Source organism: Hydra vulgaris, chromosome 09 (genome assembly GCF_038396675.1).
Source record: "Hydra vulgaris chromosome 09, alternate assembly HydraT2T_AEP".
Lineage (NCBI taxonomy): Eukaryota > Metazoa > Cnidaria > Hydrozoa > Anthoathecata > Hydridae > Hydra > Hydra vulgaris.
The window spans coordinates 20,657,334-20,671,629 of record NC_088928.1 but is presented as its reverse complement, the minus strand read 5'-3'; the positions used below and the strand labels follow the sequence as shown (position 1 = coordinate 20,671,629).

Genomic DNA, 14,296 nt, shown 5'->3' with positions numbered 1-14,296 from the left:
CCAATTATCCTCAGATTAAAAAAAATCCAAAAATCTTCTTTCTGTTATTAGCAAGATCTTTGAGTCTTTGATCAACAAATCTCTCACATCCCATCTTGAGTCAAATAACCTACTGTCAGACAATCAATATGGTATCGATCCTCTTGCTCAACGACTGACTTCCTAACTGCTGTGACCGAAAGATTTTGTTGTGCATTAGATAGAGGCGAAGAGGCTAGAGCTATTGGTCTTGACATATCTAAAGCTTTCAACCAAGTTTCGCATTCTGGTCTTCTTCATAAGCTTGTTTCATATGGTGTATCTAGGAAAGTTTTTGAGATTATCAAATTGTTTCTTTCTAACAGCTTTATTAAAACCATCCTCGATGGCCAACACTCTTCTTTATTTTCAGTAACTTTCAAGGTTCTACCCTTGGTCCTGTTTTATTTCTTATCTACATTAATGATCTTCATGACAACCTTACATCTAAAACAGATTTTTTTGCTGATGACTCAATTTATAATCCTGTCAAAAAAAGTTTTCTCTTTTTGATCACTTACAACAGGCAGCCGATCTTGAATCTGATATCACTTCTGTGACAGATTAGGGCTAGCAGTGGCTTGTGAGTTTTAGTTCTAGCAAAACTCAGTTATTTATCGCAATACTGTTGATGTTTTTATAATAGTGAATGGCAACCCTCTCACTGATTTCTCTTTTTTACCTCTTCTTGGATTATAGTTTACTACTGACCTTTTATAGAAACTATATATAAAATCGATTGCTAAATTAGCATTTGCTAAGTTTGATTTTCTTTATCGTACTTGCAATTTTCTTACTCCAGATTCCATTCTCTACCTCTACAAATCTCTTATTTGTCCCTGTATGGAATGCTGTTGATATATATAACCTGGTTTTTCTAATGATCCCCTTTCTCTTCTAGACATGGTCCAAAAATGCATTCTAAATGTAGTTAGAGCAGCTCTATCTGCCAAGCTTGAGCCTCTCTCCCATTGTCCCAAAGTTGCATCTCTTTCTCTTTTCTACAAATACCATCATAGTTTTTTGTCTTGTTTATTGCCTTTATTTATATCTTTTAATCTTATTTTTTCATTTTTAAAATCTTATATCTTTAAAATGAATTTTTGATTTTCCTTTTTTCAATATTTATTTTTATTCCCTTTTCACTGTAAAATAAACAAATCTGCCATTGCCATGGTGGCAGGTTGCAATAATTAGTTAGAGACAATTTACTGACAGTCTAGCTTTTTCTTAGATAATTTAATTAGTCAGCTTTTTCTTAACATATTTCAAAGATGTCAAGCAAAGGAACTTTGATGATGAAATCAGGTTGGCATTGCCAATTTTTATTAAAAGTAATCTATAAATTCTGTAACTAGTTAAATTTTTATATTAAAAAACAGAAGTAGGAGATATTAAGCTCTTTTACGCGGTGATTTTCATTCAACTTAATGCGCTAATTTAATTTTTATTTAAATTAAGACTCTGCGAGGGAAAACTTTTGATCTTTTTTGTTTTGTTTATTCCAAAAAATTGCGTTATATAATTTATGGACCATCCCTAATACAATTTCTAAAAAAAGGTTTATCTATATGTCATGCTTTATATTTCATGTAGTTAAGTTTTATTTTTGATATGCTTGTTATATATTTGCATGCCTATATCAGCTGTGCTAGAGCTGAAATATTGTTTGGGAAATATGGTTTTTGTAGTGTAGTCCAGTTATTACAATATTAGTTAGCATAATTAGAGTGCAGGCAAAGAGACCTGTTGCAAGGACACACCTCTGATAAGTTGCAGTCATGCAACTTATCTGAGGTGTGTCCTTGCAACAGTGCGGGTTTGAGGCTCCCCAAAACGTCATTTGAAATTGCAGTGCATTCCTCAAGATGGAGATCATCTATTATTCACTAGTTAATTAGAATTAACTACCAATAATAGGTGATCCTCTAATTAGAATTGGTTATTGCGGCACAAACATTTTACCTCTTCAACCTATTATTTTCAGCACCTTATATGTTTAAAGCATCTCTTTTATATATATTTTTACAGTAATATTTTTTGCACAGGTTTTATTTAAACTTTATACTAGCTATTTTAATATTTCCGTATTAAAACTGTATATTACCAGAATTAAAGTTTCTTACTATTTTTAAACTGTAAACAACAGAGACTGTTGTGCAGTGTAATAGCGCGTTTCATCATAAACATGCTGTCCTAATATCATTTTTAATTAAAATTAAGAAAGCCGTTGAGGGAATACTTAATGCTAAATTGTATGTTGCTTGGAAACATAATGACAGAAGAGAATTCCAAAGCACTGATGTTTGTGGAAAAAAAAAGTAGAAAAGGTTTTAAGCGTGAAGGAGCATTTATCTGTAAAGGATGCAACTTTAATTGAACAAGTGAGCAGCAACCATGTTTATATTTATTAGTGATCATGTTACTTGTAGAAGTTAGAAATGAGTGCAACCTTACAACAGTGAAGCAGAGGCTCAGACTTGGCAGGAGCAACAACATTTCAATGTAATTTCTACATTGTTCCATTTCTTAAACCATTGCAATATTTACAGAGTATTCTTGAAATGAATAAACAACTTGTACAACCAGGAAAAATAAATTTAAAAAAAAAGAAGAAAAAACTATTTAAAATTTAGTAAAAAATATGTGTATATATGTATGCATGTATGCATGTATGCAATCTAAAGTTCTTTCTATTCATATGAAATCTAATTATTTTTAGCGGTAAAAATATAGCCGAGCAAAATCTACTTAAAGAAGATTACGTACAGCAACGACAAAATATTATTTTGAGTTTAAGTAAGTTAGTTTTTATTTTACTTTTTTAGTAAAGGGTTGTCTATAAGATTTTTTAGTAAAGGGTTGTCTATAAGATTTTCCTCACAGTGAAAACATAGAGTCAGCAAAAAAAAAATAAAGAATGTGGGTGAGTGTAGATGGATTAAAAAAAAAGTAAAAACAAGTTTTTTTTTAAAAAAGTAACCCATAATTTTTTGATAAAAAGAGTCATCTATAAAAGTTAAAAAACATTTAGAGGGTAATTTTAGTAACATTTTAAGGGGTACATACATTCTTACAAAGGGGTGTATAGAAAATTATAATTTGACCCGTATCAAATAGTAATTTTCTAACATGCTTTATGAACAACATCATTGTTGTAGAAGTGATTTTATTTAGCTTTTAAACTTTTTTTTTTATTTGCATTTAAGTTTGATTTTTATTTGTTATTTAGTTAACCATGGTTACTATGAACAAGCTGCAACTATTGGTGAAAAATATGAAGACTTTATAATGTTAATTTTGTTGTGCGAAAAAACCAATGATTCTTATAGATTGAATCGATACAAATCAATGTTTTTAAGCCAAGTTTGTCCTTTTTTTAAAAGTTTTTTTTATATTGCAATCCTTCTTTATTATTTGTTATTTTTTTTTTCTTATTTTATTTATTTATTTTATATATAGGGTTTTGAGAGTGAACTTTACAGATATTATGTGGAAAAAGGTATCACTTCAAGTTTTGAACATACTAGCAAACATGTGAATGCAGATGCACTGCAAAGAACTCTATTTATTTGTTCATGTGACAGCATTTTTTTAAATAAATTTTTTACATATTGGTTTGTGTTAAAATAACATTTACAAACTTGTTTCAAAGGTTATTGGGATAAGCTTTTGGTTGCCAATGTAAAATCTCAAGAACTTGATAATTTTCTATCTTCACACAGTTATTTAAATTGGTTGCACTATATTGATATCGGAGAATATTACATGGTGAGGTTTTATTTCAACATGTTTTAGTTTTAACAGTTTTTTTATATTTGTTTAACTTTGATTTCTGTTATTTTTTTTACTTTAATTGTTTTTTACCCTTATTTTGTTTATTTTTTTCTTTTATTGTTTGTTTTATATTTACTTTTATTGTAAGGCATCTGAAATTTTGGGCAAACTTGCAAGTGAAGAATCCGAATATGCTGCACGAAAGAAAGTAATAAATTTGTTTATTTTTTGTTGTTTTGTTTTTTTAAATAATTTTAAAAAAACAATAAAAACAATATCAACTGGTTACAACAACTAATAAAAATTTTTATCAGTTGTTGTAAAAAAACTGTTTTTATTATTTGGCATTACCTTGACATATAAAGTAGTGAAATACAAAAAACAGTAAATAAATAAAAGTTCTAAATAAAAATGATCTTTTAAAATTAATATGTTTATTGGCTTTGAAACCACCCTTTTGTTTTAATTTTGCTTATGATGTTGATCATTATATTAATTGTGAAGTTACTTATGACTGCAACTTAGTTGGTGAGTATGCTGCTCAATTATTAAATTTCCATCCAGCTGTAGTAGCAATGTTGTGTGACTTGGTACCAGCTCCATTACACATATTTGAGGTGTATAAGTCTATAAATACCAATTAATAAAAAAGTATATTATTGCTACTAACATGATGTAAAATAAAGAGTTTCCGATTTTGTTTTATTACATTTGTACAGAACATTTTTTTAAACTAGGCTGAGCATCAAAGCCTACAGATAAGCATGAAATATTTATAGGAAAAAATTCTGTCAAGAAAGGTAAGTAACACAAACAAAGTTAAACACATGTACAGAGTGAAGAAAGAGTAAAACTAAAGATCATATTCCTAATCAAAATCCATAATATAATAATAATAGCTTCATAGTCAAGCTAAAAATATAGAGGGAACTAAAGTATAAAGAATTTTAAACATAAAGCATATCTTAGATAGATATGTCAAGTCAGATCAGGTTATCCTGCTACTGGTAACATGTAACCCATTACAATCTGCTTCATGTCCTGCTGCCTTGTAGGATACGCCCTTTTAGGCAAAGGCTAGGAGATGCCAACTCCGATTTAAAACACCCCCTGCCTTAGGGCTCTTGGTTGAATAAAGGCTCAAGATGGTGTCTCAATAAAAATACTCGTCTTGGGCAGATGTTAAATGCACCCGGATACTGTCTTGTAGAAGGCCTCCTAGGTAAAGACTTATGGGGTAAACAGATTCTATCTGTTGACCAGCCTCGCACCCCTTCTTCATCTATTAGGCTGGCGGAGATGTATTTTTAATACATTGTTTCCAGTTTAGGATGTTGATTGCTGGATCTTTTTTTGACTCAATGCATGGATTTTGTTTGTGTCTCTGTTTTTATGACTAGGCAACTCATTCTATTATCTCCTAATGAGGATACAGCTCTAAAACTCAGTTTTATGGTTCTGAGGCCGGCTGGTAGTCAGGTTTCCCAAACTCTGTGGTAGCTCTCAGAGAGGCTGATTCCATCAACAACTGAAAAATATCAAAGTATTAACAGTGCCATGTAGCGCATGTATGGTGTCCCTGTTTGTACTTTTGGTGTGCATTGCGGAGGCCACATTTAGAGTCCTTTGTTACGGCTTATGGTTTATTAGTAGTAATGAGGCAATTGCTTGGGCTATTAAACGGTGTTCTGAGTACTATCTATGCTTTGAGTCAAGTTTTTCAATCTAATTTAAAAATGAATAAAGTACCAAAAACTATAAAACACAAAAAACCATCATCATCACCAAGTTCTCTAAACCTATTATTCACTAATATTTGTGGTCTTCGAAGTAACTTTTCTTCTGTTGAGTCTTATCTCTTGCAAAGTTCACCAGACCTACTTGCTCTTTGTGAGACTAATTTGAGTTTGGCTGTCTCATCTTGTGATCTTAGTGTTGATGGTTATCTTCCTATAATTCGTAAAGACTCCAATAGTCACATGCTTGGCCTCGGCATTTACATTCGTAAGAATTCACCCATTTGTCGTGAAACTAGGTTTGAATCCACAGACTATTCTTTCATGTGCTTTCGTTTAGCACCACTTCACACTATTGCCTTTCTCTTTGTTCTATATCGCTCTCCTTCATCTCAAGACTGCACTCTTTTTGACGTTATTTCTAATCAAATTGACCAAGCCCTCTCTCTTTATCCATCAGCTAATATAGTTGTTGTTGGTGACTTTATTGCTCACCACTCTGAATGGCTTGGCTCTAGTGTCAGTGACTCTGCAAGCATTAAAGCCCACAACTTTTGCCTTTCTCAATCCTTAGCTCAAATAGTCAACTTTCCAAATCGCTTTTCAGACAACCCAAATCATTTACATTCTCTACTCGACTTATGTCTTGTTTCTGATCCTAGTCAGTGCTCAGTTTCTCCACATTCACCCTTAGGTTCTTCTGATCACAGTTTGATCTCTCTAAAACTAATATCTCATTCTTCTTCATCACTTGAATACCCCTATTATTGAACCTCTTACAACTACAGTAAAGCTGACTGGGATTCTTTCCGTGATTTTCTTCGTGATGGCTCTGGGATTCTTTCCGTGATTTTCTTCGTGATGGCTGTTGGGTAAAAATCTTTCATCTTCCTGTCGACAAATGTGCTTCTAATATAACTTTGTGGATTCAGGCTGGCATGGAATCTTTTATTCCCTCTCGGCGTTTCCAGGTCAAGCCTCACTCTTCTCCATGGTTTTCCTCACACTGTGCTGTTGCGATTGCCAATCGAAACCGTTACTTCCATATTTATCAGCAAAACAATTCTCTAGAAAACAGACGTCTGTTTATTACTGCTAGAAACAATTGTAAAAAGATTTTGTCGAATGCCAAAACCCGCTATTCTCAGGTCATGAAATCTCGTATCTCACCTCAAAAATTAGGCTCTCGTGACTTCTGGAGAATCTTTTTTAATATCAATAATAAGAGCAAATCTATAATTCCACCTCTCTTGTATTGTTCAGACGTTGTCACCTCACCTAAAGACAAAGTCGAATTGTTTGCTAAAAACTTTTCATCAATATCATCTCTTGATTCCACTAGTTGCGTTCTACCTGATATTGCCAACAAACAGGTTGATCCATTGCTTGACATTTATATCACTCCAGCATCTGTATCTAAAGTGATTTCCTGCCTAGACTCTTCTACAGCTTGTGGCCCGGACAACATACCTGTTATTGTCTTGCAGAAGTGTTCTCCGGAGCTGTCGTCTATACTCTCAAAACTATTCAACAAGTGCTTATCAGAGTCTTGTTTTCCAGCCTGCTGGAAAGCAGCATTTGTTATTCCTATCTTCAAAAATTCTGGAGAGCGATCTGATTCATCTAACTACCGTCCCATAAGTCTTCTTTCTATCATAAGCAAGGTTTTTGAATCTTTAATTAACAAACACTTAATTTCTCATCTTGAATCTAATAACTTACTTTCTGACCATCAATATGGATTTCGATCTTCTCATTCTACAGCTGATTTGCTAACAGTAATAACTGACAGGTTTTATCGTGCATTAGATGAAGGTGGAGAGGTTAAGGCCATTGCTCTTGACATTTCAAAAGCTTTTGATAAAGTTTGGCATGCTGGTCTTCTCCATAAGCTTTCTTCTTATGGTGTATCCGGCAACATCTTTAAGATCATTGAATCCTTCTTTTCCAATCGTAGCATAAAAGTTGTTCTTGATGGACAACACTCTTCTTCTTATTCTGTAACTTCAGGGGTTCCTCAAGGTTCTATCCTTGGCCCTATACTCTTTTTAATTTACATTAACAATCTTCCAGATATTTTCACATCTAAGGTGGCATTGTTTGCTGATGATACTACCATTTATTCTTGTTGTGATAAGAAACCAACACCCTCTGATTGCTTGGAGGGGGCATTTGAGCTTGAAAAGGATCTCACTTCTGCTACAGCATGGGGCTCACAGTGGCTGGTGAACTTTAATTCAGATTAAACTATTTTTTTCAGCCATTGTTATCGCAATAATTTAGATCTTCCTATATTTATGAACGGTGATGTACTTGATGAGTCACCTACTCTTCATCTTGTAGAATTAACTCTTACTTCTAATCTTTCTTGGAAACCATATATCAAATCAGTTGCAAAATTAGCATCTGCTAAGGTTGCATCTCTTTATCGATCTCGTCACTTTCTTACTTCGGATTCTATTCTCTATCTCTATAAATCTCAAATCCGGCCTTGTATGGAATACTGTTGCCATATCTGGGACGGATCTTCTAATGATGCCCTTTCTTTTTTAGACAAGGTGCAAAAACGGATTGTAAACATAGTTGGACCTGCTCTTGCAGCCAACCTCCAACCATTATCACATCGACATAATGTTGCTTCTCTTTCTCTTTTCTACAAATACTATAATGGGCACTGCTCTAAAGAGCTAGTGTCTCTTGTGCCATCTACTAAAATTCATCCTCATGTTACTCGTCATTCAATTAAGTGTCATCTTTTTTCTGTGACTGTTTCTAATTGCTCCAAAAATGCTTATTCGTCTAGTTTTTTTCCTCGAATATCAGCTCTTTAGAATTCGCTTCATTCATCTTGCTTTCCTGATTTATATATTTTGCATTCTTTTAAGTCATCCGTCAATCGTTATCTTGCTCTACATTCTTCATCTTTTCTCTTTCAGTAACTTAAAACTTTAATTAGTGGCTGCTTGCAGCCTTGTTGGAAGCAAAGATGTTTAAAAAAAAAAAAAAAAGATTAAAAAAAAATATGATAATTTCATCGAGTAAAACTAAAATACATTACAAAATAAACAACAAACAAAATTACAATGAAAACTTTTCATTTAAAAGGTTGGAAAATTAGATCGAACGAATGATTTAAATTTGAAAAGTATTAAGGTGCTAAGATCAAATATCCTAACACAGCAGTAAAGGTTATTTTCTCCTCAGAAGTATGAATGTGTCATTGAAAAAGGTTGACACTAGTCTCTTTTTTCTCTTGTCAGTGCCATGATAAAAATCATGTTGTGTTGCAGCAACTAGCATTTGTTTATATCCTACACCACATTTTACCGCTATATTTGAATCTTGCTACTAAAAAGAGTTTAAAAAGGTTTGTGAAAACACCCATATATTTTTCTGAAGATAAAATATATCAAAATATATTTTTCTGAGAACATAAGATAAAAGTAATGATAAAGTAAGAACATAAGATAAAAGTAGTGATAAAAATTGTAAATAAAATTTCAAATATCTTAACAATAGTATAGCAAATTGTTAAGAAATTTTAAACTAATTCAAAAAACAACAATGTAACAAAAGTTTATGAAACAATTTCACGAAAAAAAATAAAAACAGTTAAAAATTAAAAAATAATACAAAACTATAAATGAAAGCTAAAAAATGTTGTTGTTGTTAGACAAATTAATGTAGTAGAATATCAGACCAATAACCTAAACATTAATTGTTAGAAATTGATAGAATAACATAAAAATAACTTGCAAAAATAGTAACAATAAAATCTAATAAAACCATGAATTACAATTGTTTCTGTAGATGTAAATCTTTGTATAATAAATAAATATAAGTTTATAAAAAAGGACACTTTCCAAAAGATATTTGCTAATGAAAAATGTAAACAGCAATTAGAATTGTTAATTTATACTAATAAATTAAGAAACTAAAACTGCACTAATCAATAAAACGCTATATGTGTAGTTTACATGTATAAGCAGGTGTAATGTATATTGCATCATATCTGCTTATGGTAAAATGTGTAAGTAAGTATAATGTAATTTGTATATGCATGACTACATACTAAAATACATCCCATAGTTGCAAATATTAGAAGCCTTAAATTGATAATAATGATATTAAAACATTTTTTTCAAGGTTTTGTTAGTGCTTTCCAACCTTGCAAAAATGTCTTCAGTTGAATCAGATTTATCAGCAATTGGGAATGAGATAAGAGGTATTTAATTTTTTTTTTTAATTTTTTTTTTAATAAATACTTTTAAGAGTTGCATAATTAGATTTTTTTGCTTCTAAGTGTTTTTTCGATCCTTTTAGTAGTAGTAGTAGTAGTAGTAGTAGTAGTAGTAGTAGTAGTAGTAGTAGTAGTAGTAGTAGTAGTAGTAGTAGTAATAGTAGTAGTAATAGTATTGTATTTCATTCAAGTTATGTTATAACATGTATTTAGTATGTATAGAAAACATCCTTTAAAATAATTATTCAAAAATCAAATTGAAAAATCTAATCTACCATTTAAAAATTTGTTAAATACTTATTTGATTGTATAATTGCATTTTTTTATTATTTGAATTATATTCAATATTTATTTAACTGAGAGATATATATAGGCTTAAATTTGTTTGTTTAAATTTGTTGTGGTTTCAACCCTCTATCAACTTTTTAATTTCAAAACGCAATCTTTTGAAGGTCGCTGTAAAAAAAAATAAAAATACTGGCAGTACTACCAGTGCTGTGGTGAGGATCAAACTCTGAACTTTTCGCTTATGAATCAAGTGCTCTGCCATTACACCACTACTGCGTTGTAGAGTTAAAATCAGTGCAACTATTTCATCAACTGTTGTAATCAATCATCACATCATCAAGTATTTTCCATTTAAATTGTTGCCCAAATATCTTGTTGAATTGACTTTTAAATAAATTAATAGTTTTGATATTTGATATTTGTCTTTTTTGAAATGCTTTTTGGCAAGATAGCTATTTTGACTTTTTCCTCTAAATCCAAAATGAGGTGCTACCTTTCCTCAAAGTTTTTGATTATCAATAACATTTTTTTATTTCTGATAAAAAATTATTTTAGAACTAATTTACCAATTAATTTTTTTTAAACAATTGCAAAAAGTTTGCTTTTTTATATTTTAAAATGCACATGACTTTTCAAATTAATTAATAAATATTCTTGTAAAATTAATTTGAACTTAAAATGAAAAAACTTTAACGAATACCAGTTTATTTAAAGATTTTAAAAACTTGACTTTTGTTATGTATAAGTTGATTTGCTGTGAAATGCTACTTAGATATACATTTTTGCCTCTTTTTTTCTTTTTCTTTTTTAATCTTTATTTTTTCTAAAGTTATGCGGAGTTAATGTATTTTTTAAATAAGTTTGACACATGAGGCATTGCACAACTTGTGTCATGAGACACCTTGCTACTTTCACTTTAGTTAAACTCAAATTACTTTAAATCACAACTCACAATTTTGAGAATGTATTTTATTTAAAGTATTCAGGGCTCTAATTAACGCAAAAAATCTAATCGTCAAAAAAAAATTGATTTGAATATTACAATATAAACTACTTTAAACAGTTTTAGAAAACTATTTAATACCCCCGTTCATGCTGACAATAATCTTTAATTTAACAGAGTATTAAATTGTTGTTGTAAAAAGCTATAAAACAACAGTAAAACAAACTGCAAAGTTTTGTCAATATAAAGAGCTTTTGTTAATATAAAACAACTTCCTGACATTGTTTTATTGCCATCTTGTACAGTTTATAACATTGATAATTTAAAATACATTTATAATAAGATGAAGTTAAAAAATAAAGTTTTTCTAATTTGTATATTAAAACATTGTCATAAAACGTTAAACTTCATATTTGTGCGAAAACTTGGAAAACATCCATAGACTAAACGATTAAGATCAAAGCACCACGTTTACACATTTTTCCTAACTTATTGCTTCTTAATCTAGAGTACAACTATTTTTTCAAGTTATTTTTTCATTCAAATGATTTTTAACTTGGTGTTTTCATTCAATTTTTTTGTTCAAATTGTTTTGCAATAAAAAGTGAGAGATAAAAATTTGATTTAATAACTCAAATTGTATTTTCATAAGTTTTCATAAGTATATACACATATAGATATTGCTGCAATTAAATTTATAACTATTATTGGCAAGTGTTAAAATTCTTTTGAGTTTTTAAATTTTTTTTTTAATTTCAAGTCGATTTCGTTTTTTTGAAAATGCCTAAAAAACAACTTATAGAAAATGTTTAATCTTAATATCTCTTTGAATAAAATAAAAATAATTTTAAAAATAGTATTGCGTTGTTTATATTCTATTCAGGATTTCTTGTTAAAATTATTTTTAGTTACAAGTTTATTATGTGTTAACAACATTTAAGATATGAAAAGAGACATTTGTATGGCTAACTTTTGCGAGTCTTTGAGTGTATTAAGTAAATTTAATAGTTGAGTAACTTAACTGTAGCAACTTAACTTGTTGTTTTGATTTAGTTTATAGGTAATCCATTAAAGATTATCTATATAATACTGTAATCCTTTATCCATTAAGTAAATCAATCTAAATTTAATTTTAAAAAAAAGTAGGAAAAGACAAATTTAGCATGATATACTTTATGGCCCTGTAATCTACTTTATAAAAACTTTTAGAAACTTAAGATAAATCATTTTATATTTTTAAGAATAGCCAAAAATAAAAGTAAAAAAAGCTAAATTAGAAAAGAAAAAAAATAACACACTCAAAAAAAAAAAATCACTAAAATATTTTTTTCAAAAAAAACTAGTTGTGAAGATGTGAAAACCATGGCAACCGCAATTAATTCGAGTTCTGGTATTTGCTTCTTGTTATAAGATATATTGTTATAATTACATTTGAATAAAAACCATTGAAAACATAGTGAAATTGTTATAATAGCTATTTGTTTATTGAACACTTTGTTGGAACAAAGTCTTAATGCATTTCCATTATTATCTCCTTAATCCATTATTATCTCCTTATTAATAAGTTGAATTAAATCAAATGAAATAAAGTAATCTCATTCTAATATCATGTTAAATTAACATTAAGTAAATGTTACTCTCTTTACTTGTTAAATACATTTAATTTAAATTTTATTCTTCAGTCTTTGCACTTTTTTTTTACCTTAGCATTTGTCAAGAGTCTGCATTTCAACATTTGTTTTAGAATTCAATTCTACATTAAAAAGTTTTTATCAATAGGTTTAAAACATGACTAAAAAATATCTGCATGTTAAAAAATTGCAAATCAACAAAATTTTTACAGACTCTCAAGACTCCTAGCAAAAAAAGGAATCTAGACTTTAACTCCACATTCCTGCATCTGATTGCTGTGTGGAATCTATTTTTCATCGCTGTTTTTAATACACATTTTATTACATTTCAGCACCTTATTGAAAATGTAAATACATTCTATCATGATTTTTGCTTCTAACTCATTAGAAACCACTAAGCTTCTATTCATTATCCTTAAATCATTTGAATTAGATTTATGATCTAGCTTTGTACCATATCTATAATGCTGATATGCCTATCTTATTGGACAATATTTATTATTTAAACATGTGGAAAATATTGTACCAAATAAATAAAATATATACATTTGTAAAAGACATTCTTTCGTTTTAATTTTTAAAATCCATTATTGAGTTCTTCTAAAAATCTTCAACAACAACATTATCACCACTGTGTCCTACACAAATTAACAAAAAGACAGCAAACAAACAAAAAATTGTCAAACTTGTCAAAAAATTTTAGATTACACTAAATATAATAATGACAGGTTGTTCTGCATTGAGTTCTTATTGTAGATAAAAAGTGGTGTACTATGAAAACTCATGAAAATGAAATGTTTTTTGTCTTAAATTTTGTAAAAAAACATTTTTTTATATCTTTTTCTTTTTTGTCTGAAAAAATGCACGAACTAAAGTCCATGGTTTAAAGCTAGCATTTAAAAAAAGTGGAAGAATATATTTTTATTGTGTTGACTAAATTTTGCAGTAATTGATTGTATATTTCAGTATGAATATTTTGTATCAAAAAGTTGACTGTTTTAGAAAATGATAAACCACTTGAATTTTTGTTTTAGAAAATGATAAAGCACTTGAATTATTGGATTTTCAAGAACAAGTTCTGCAGGTTATTTAAATTTAATTTTTTTCTTTTTTTGATGTTACATTATCATCATATTGTTTTAGTTAAATATTATTATATTGAAGTTATATTTTTAGATATAACTAGACTAATTTAGTTTAATTTTTATTTAATTAAGGCTTGTTAATAATTTTGAAAACTTTACTGAATCATAACTCAATGATTTAAATTAATACTTTACTTTATTGGAAAAATTCCTTTAGATAAAATAATTTATATTTAAAATAAAATATTTTAATAAAATACTTTAGTAGAAGTTCAATGAAATGAGGAGGTTTGATATACAATGGCCAAATTATTAGGGACAGTAAAAATGCTCCATAATTTTCAAGTTTAAATAAATTTAATGAATAAATACATAACCAATAGTTATTTTTGATTGTCAGTGAACTTTATATAGAGTATAAAGCTATATAATTACTTATTCTGTTTATATTTAAAAGTTTTGACATAAAAAATTAGGCATTAGTCTTAATGTTTTGTAATTCCATTCTTTGCTACAATAAAAGCTTTCAGGTGTTTAGGCATGCTTTCTATGCAGACTTTTGAATTGGTAGATCTATA

At 29.2% G+C, this 14,296-nt stretch overlaps 1 protein-coding gene across 1 annotated transcript in view; it reads left to right on the top strand.

Moving 5' to 3' along the window:
• Nucleotides 1-14,296, top strand: part of LOC101241755 (nuclear pore complex protein Nup133) — a 111,178-nt gene that overhangs the window by 72,407 nt on the left and 24,475 nt on the right. The window contains exons 26-32 of the mRNA XM_065805022.1: nt 2,741-2,817; nt 3,251-3,384; nt 3,481-3,520; nt 3,674-3,789; nt 3,944-4,003; nt 9,678-9,756; nt 13,668-13,717. Coding sequence (XP_065661094.1) covers nt 2,741-2,817; nt 3,251-3,384; nt 3,481-3,520; nt 3,674-3,789; nt 3,944-4,003; nt 9,678-9,756; nt 13,668-13,717 — 556 coding nt within the window. The remainder of the gene's footprint in view (nt 1-2,740; nt 2,818-3,250; nt 3,385-3,480; nt 3,521-3,673; nt 3,790-3,943; nt 4,004-9,677; nt 9,757-13,667; nt 13,718-14,296) is intronic.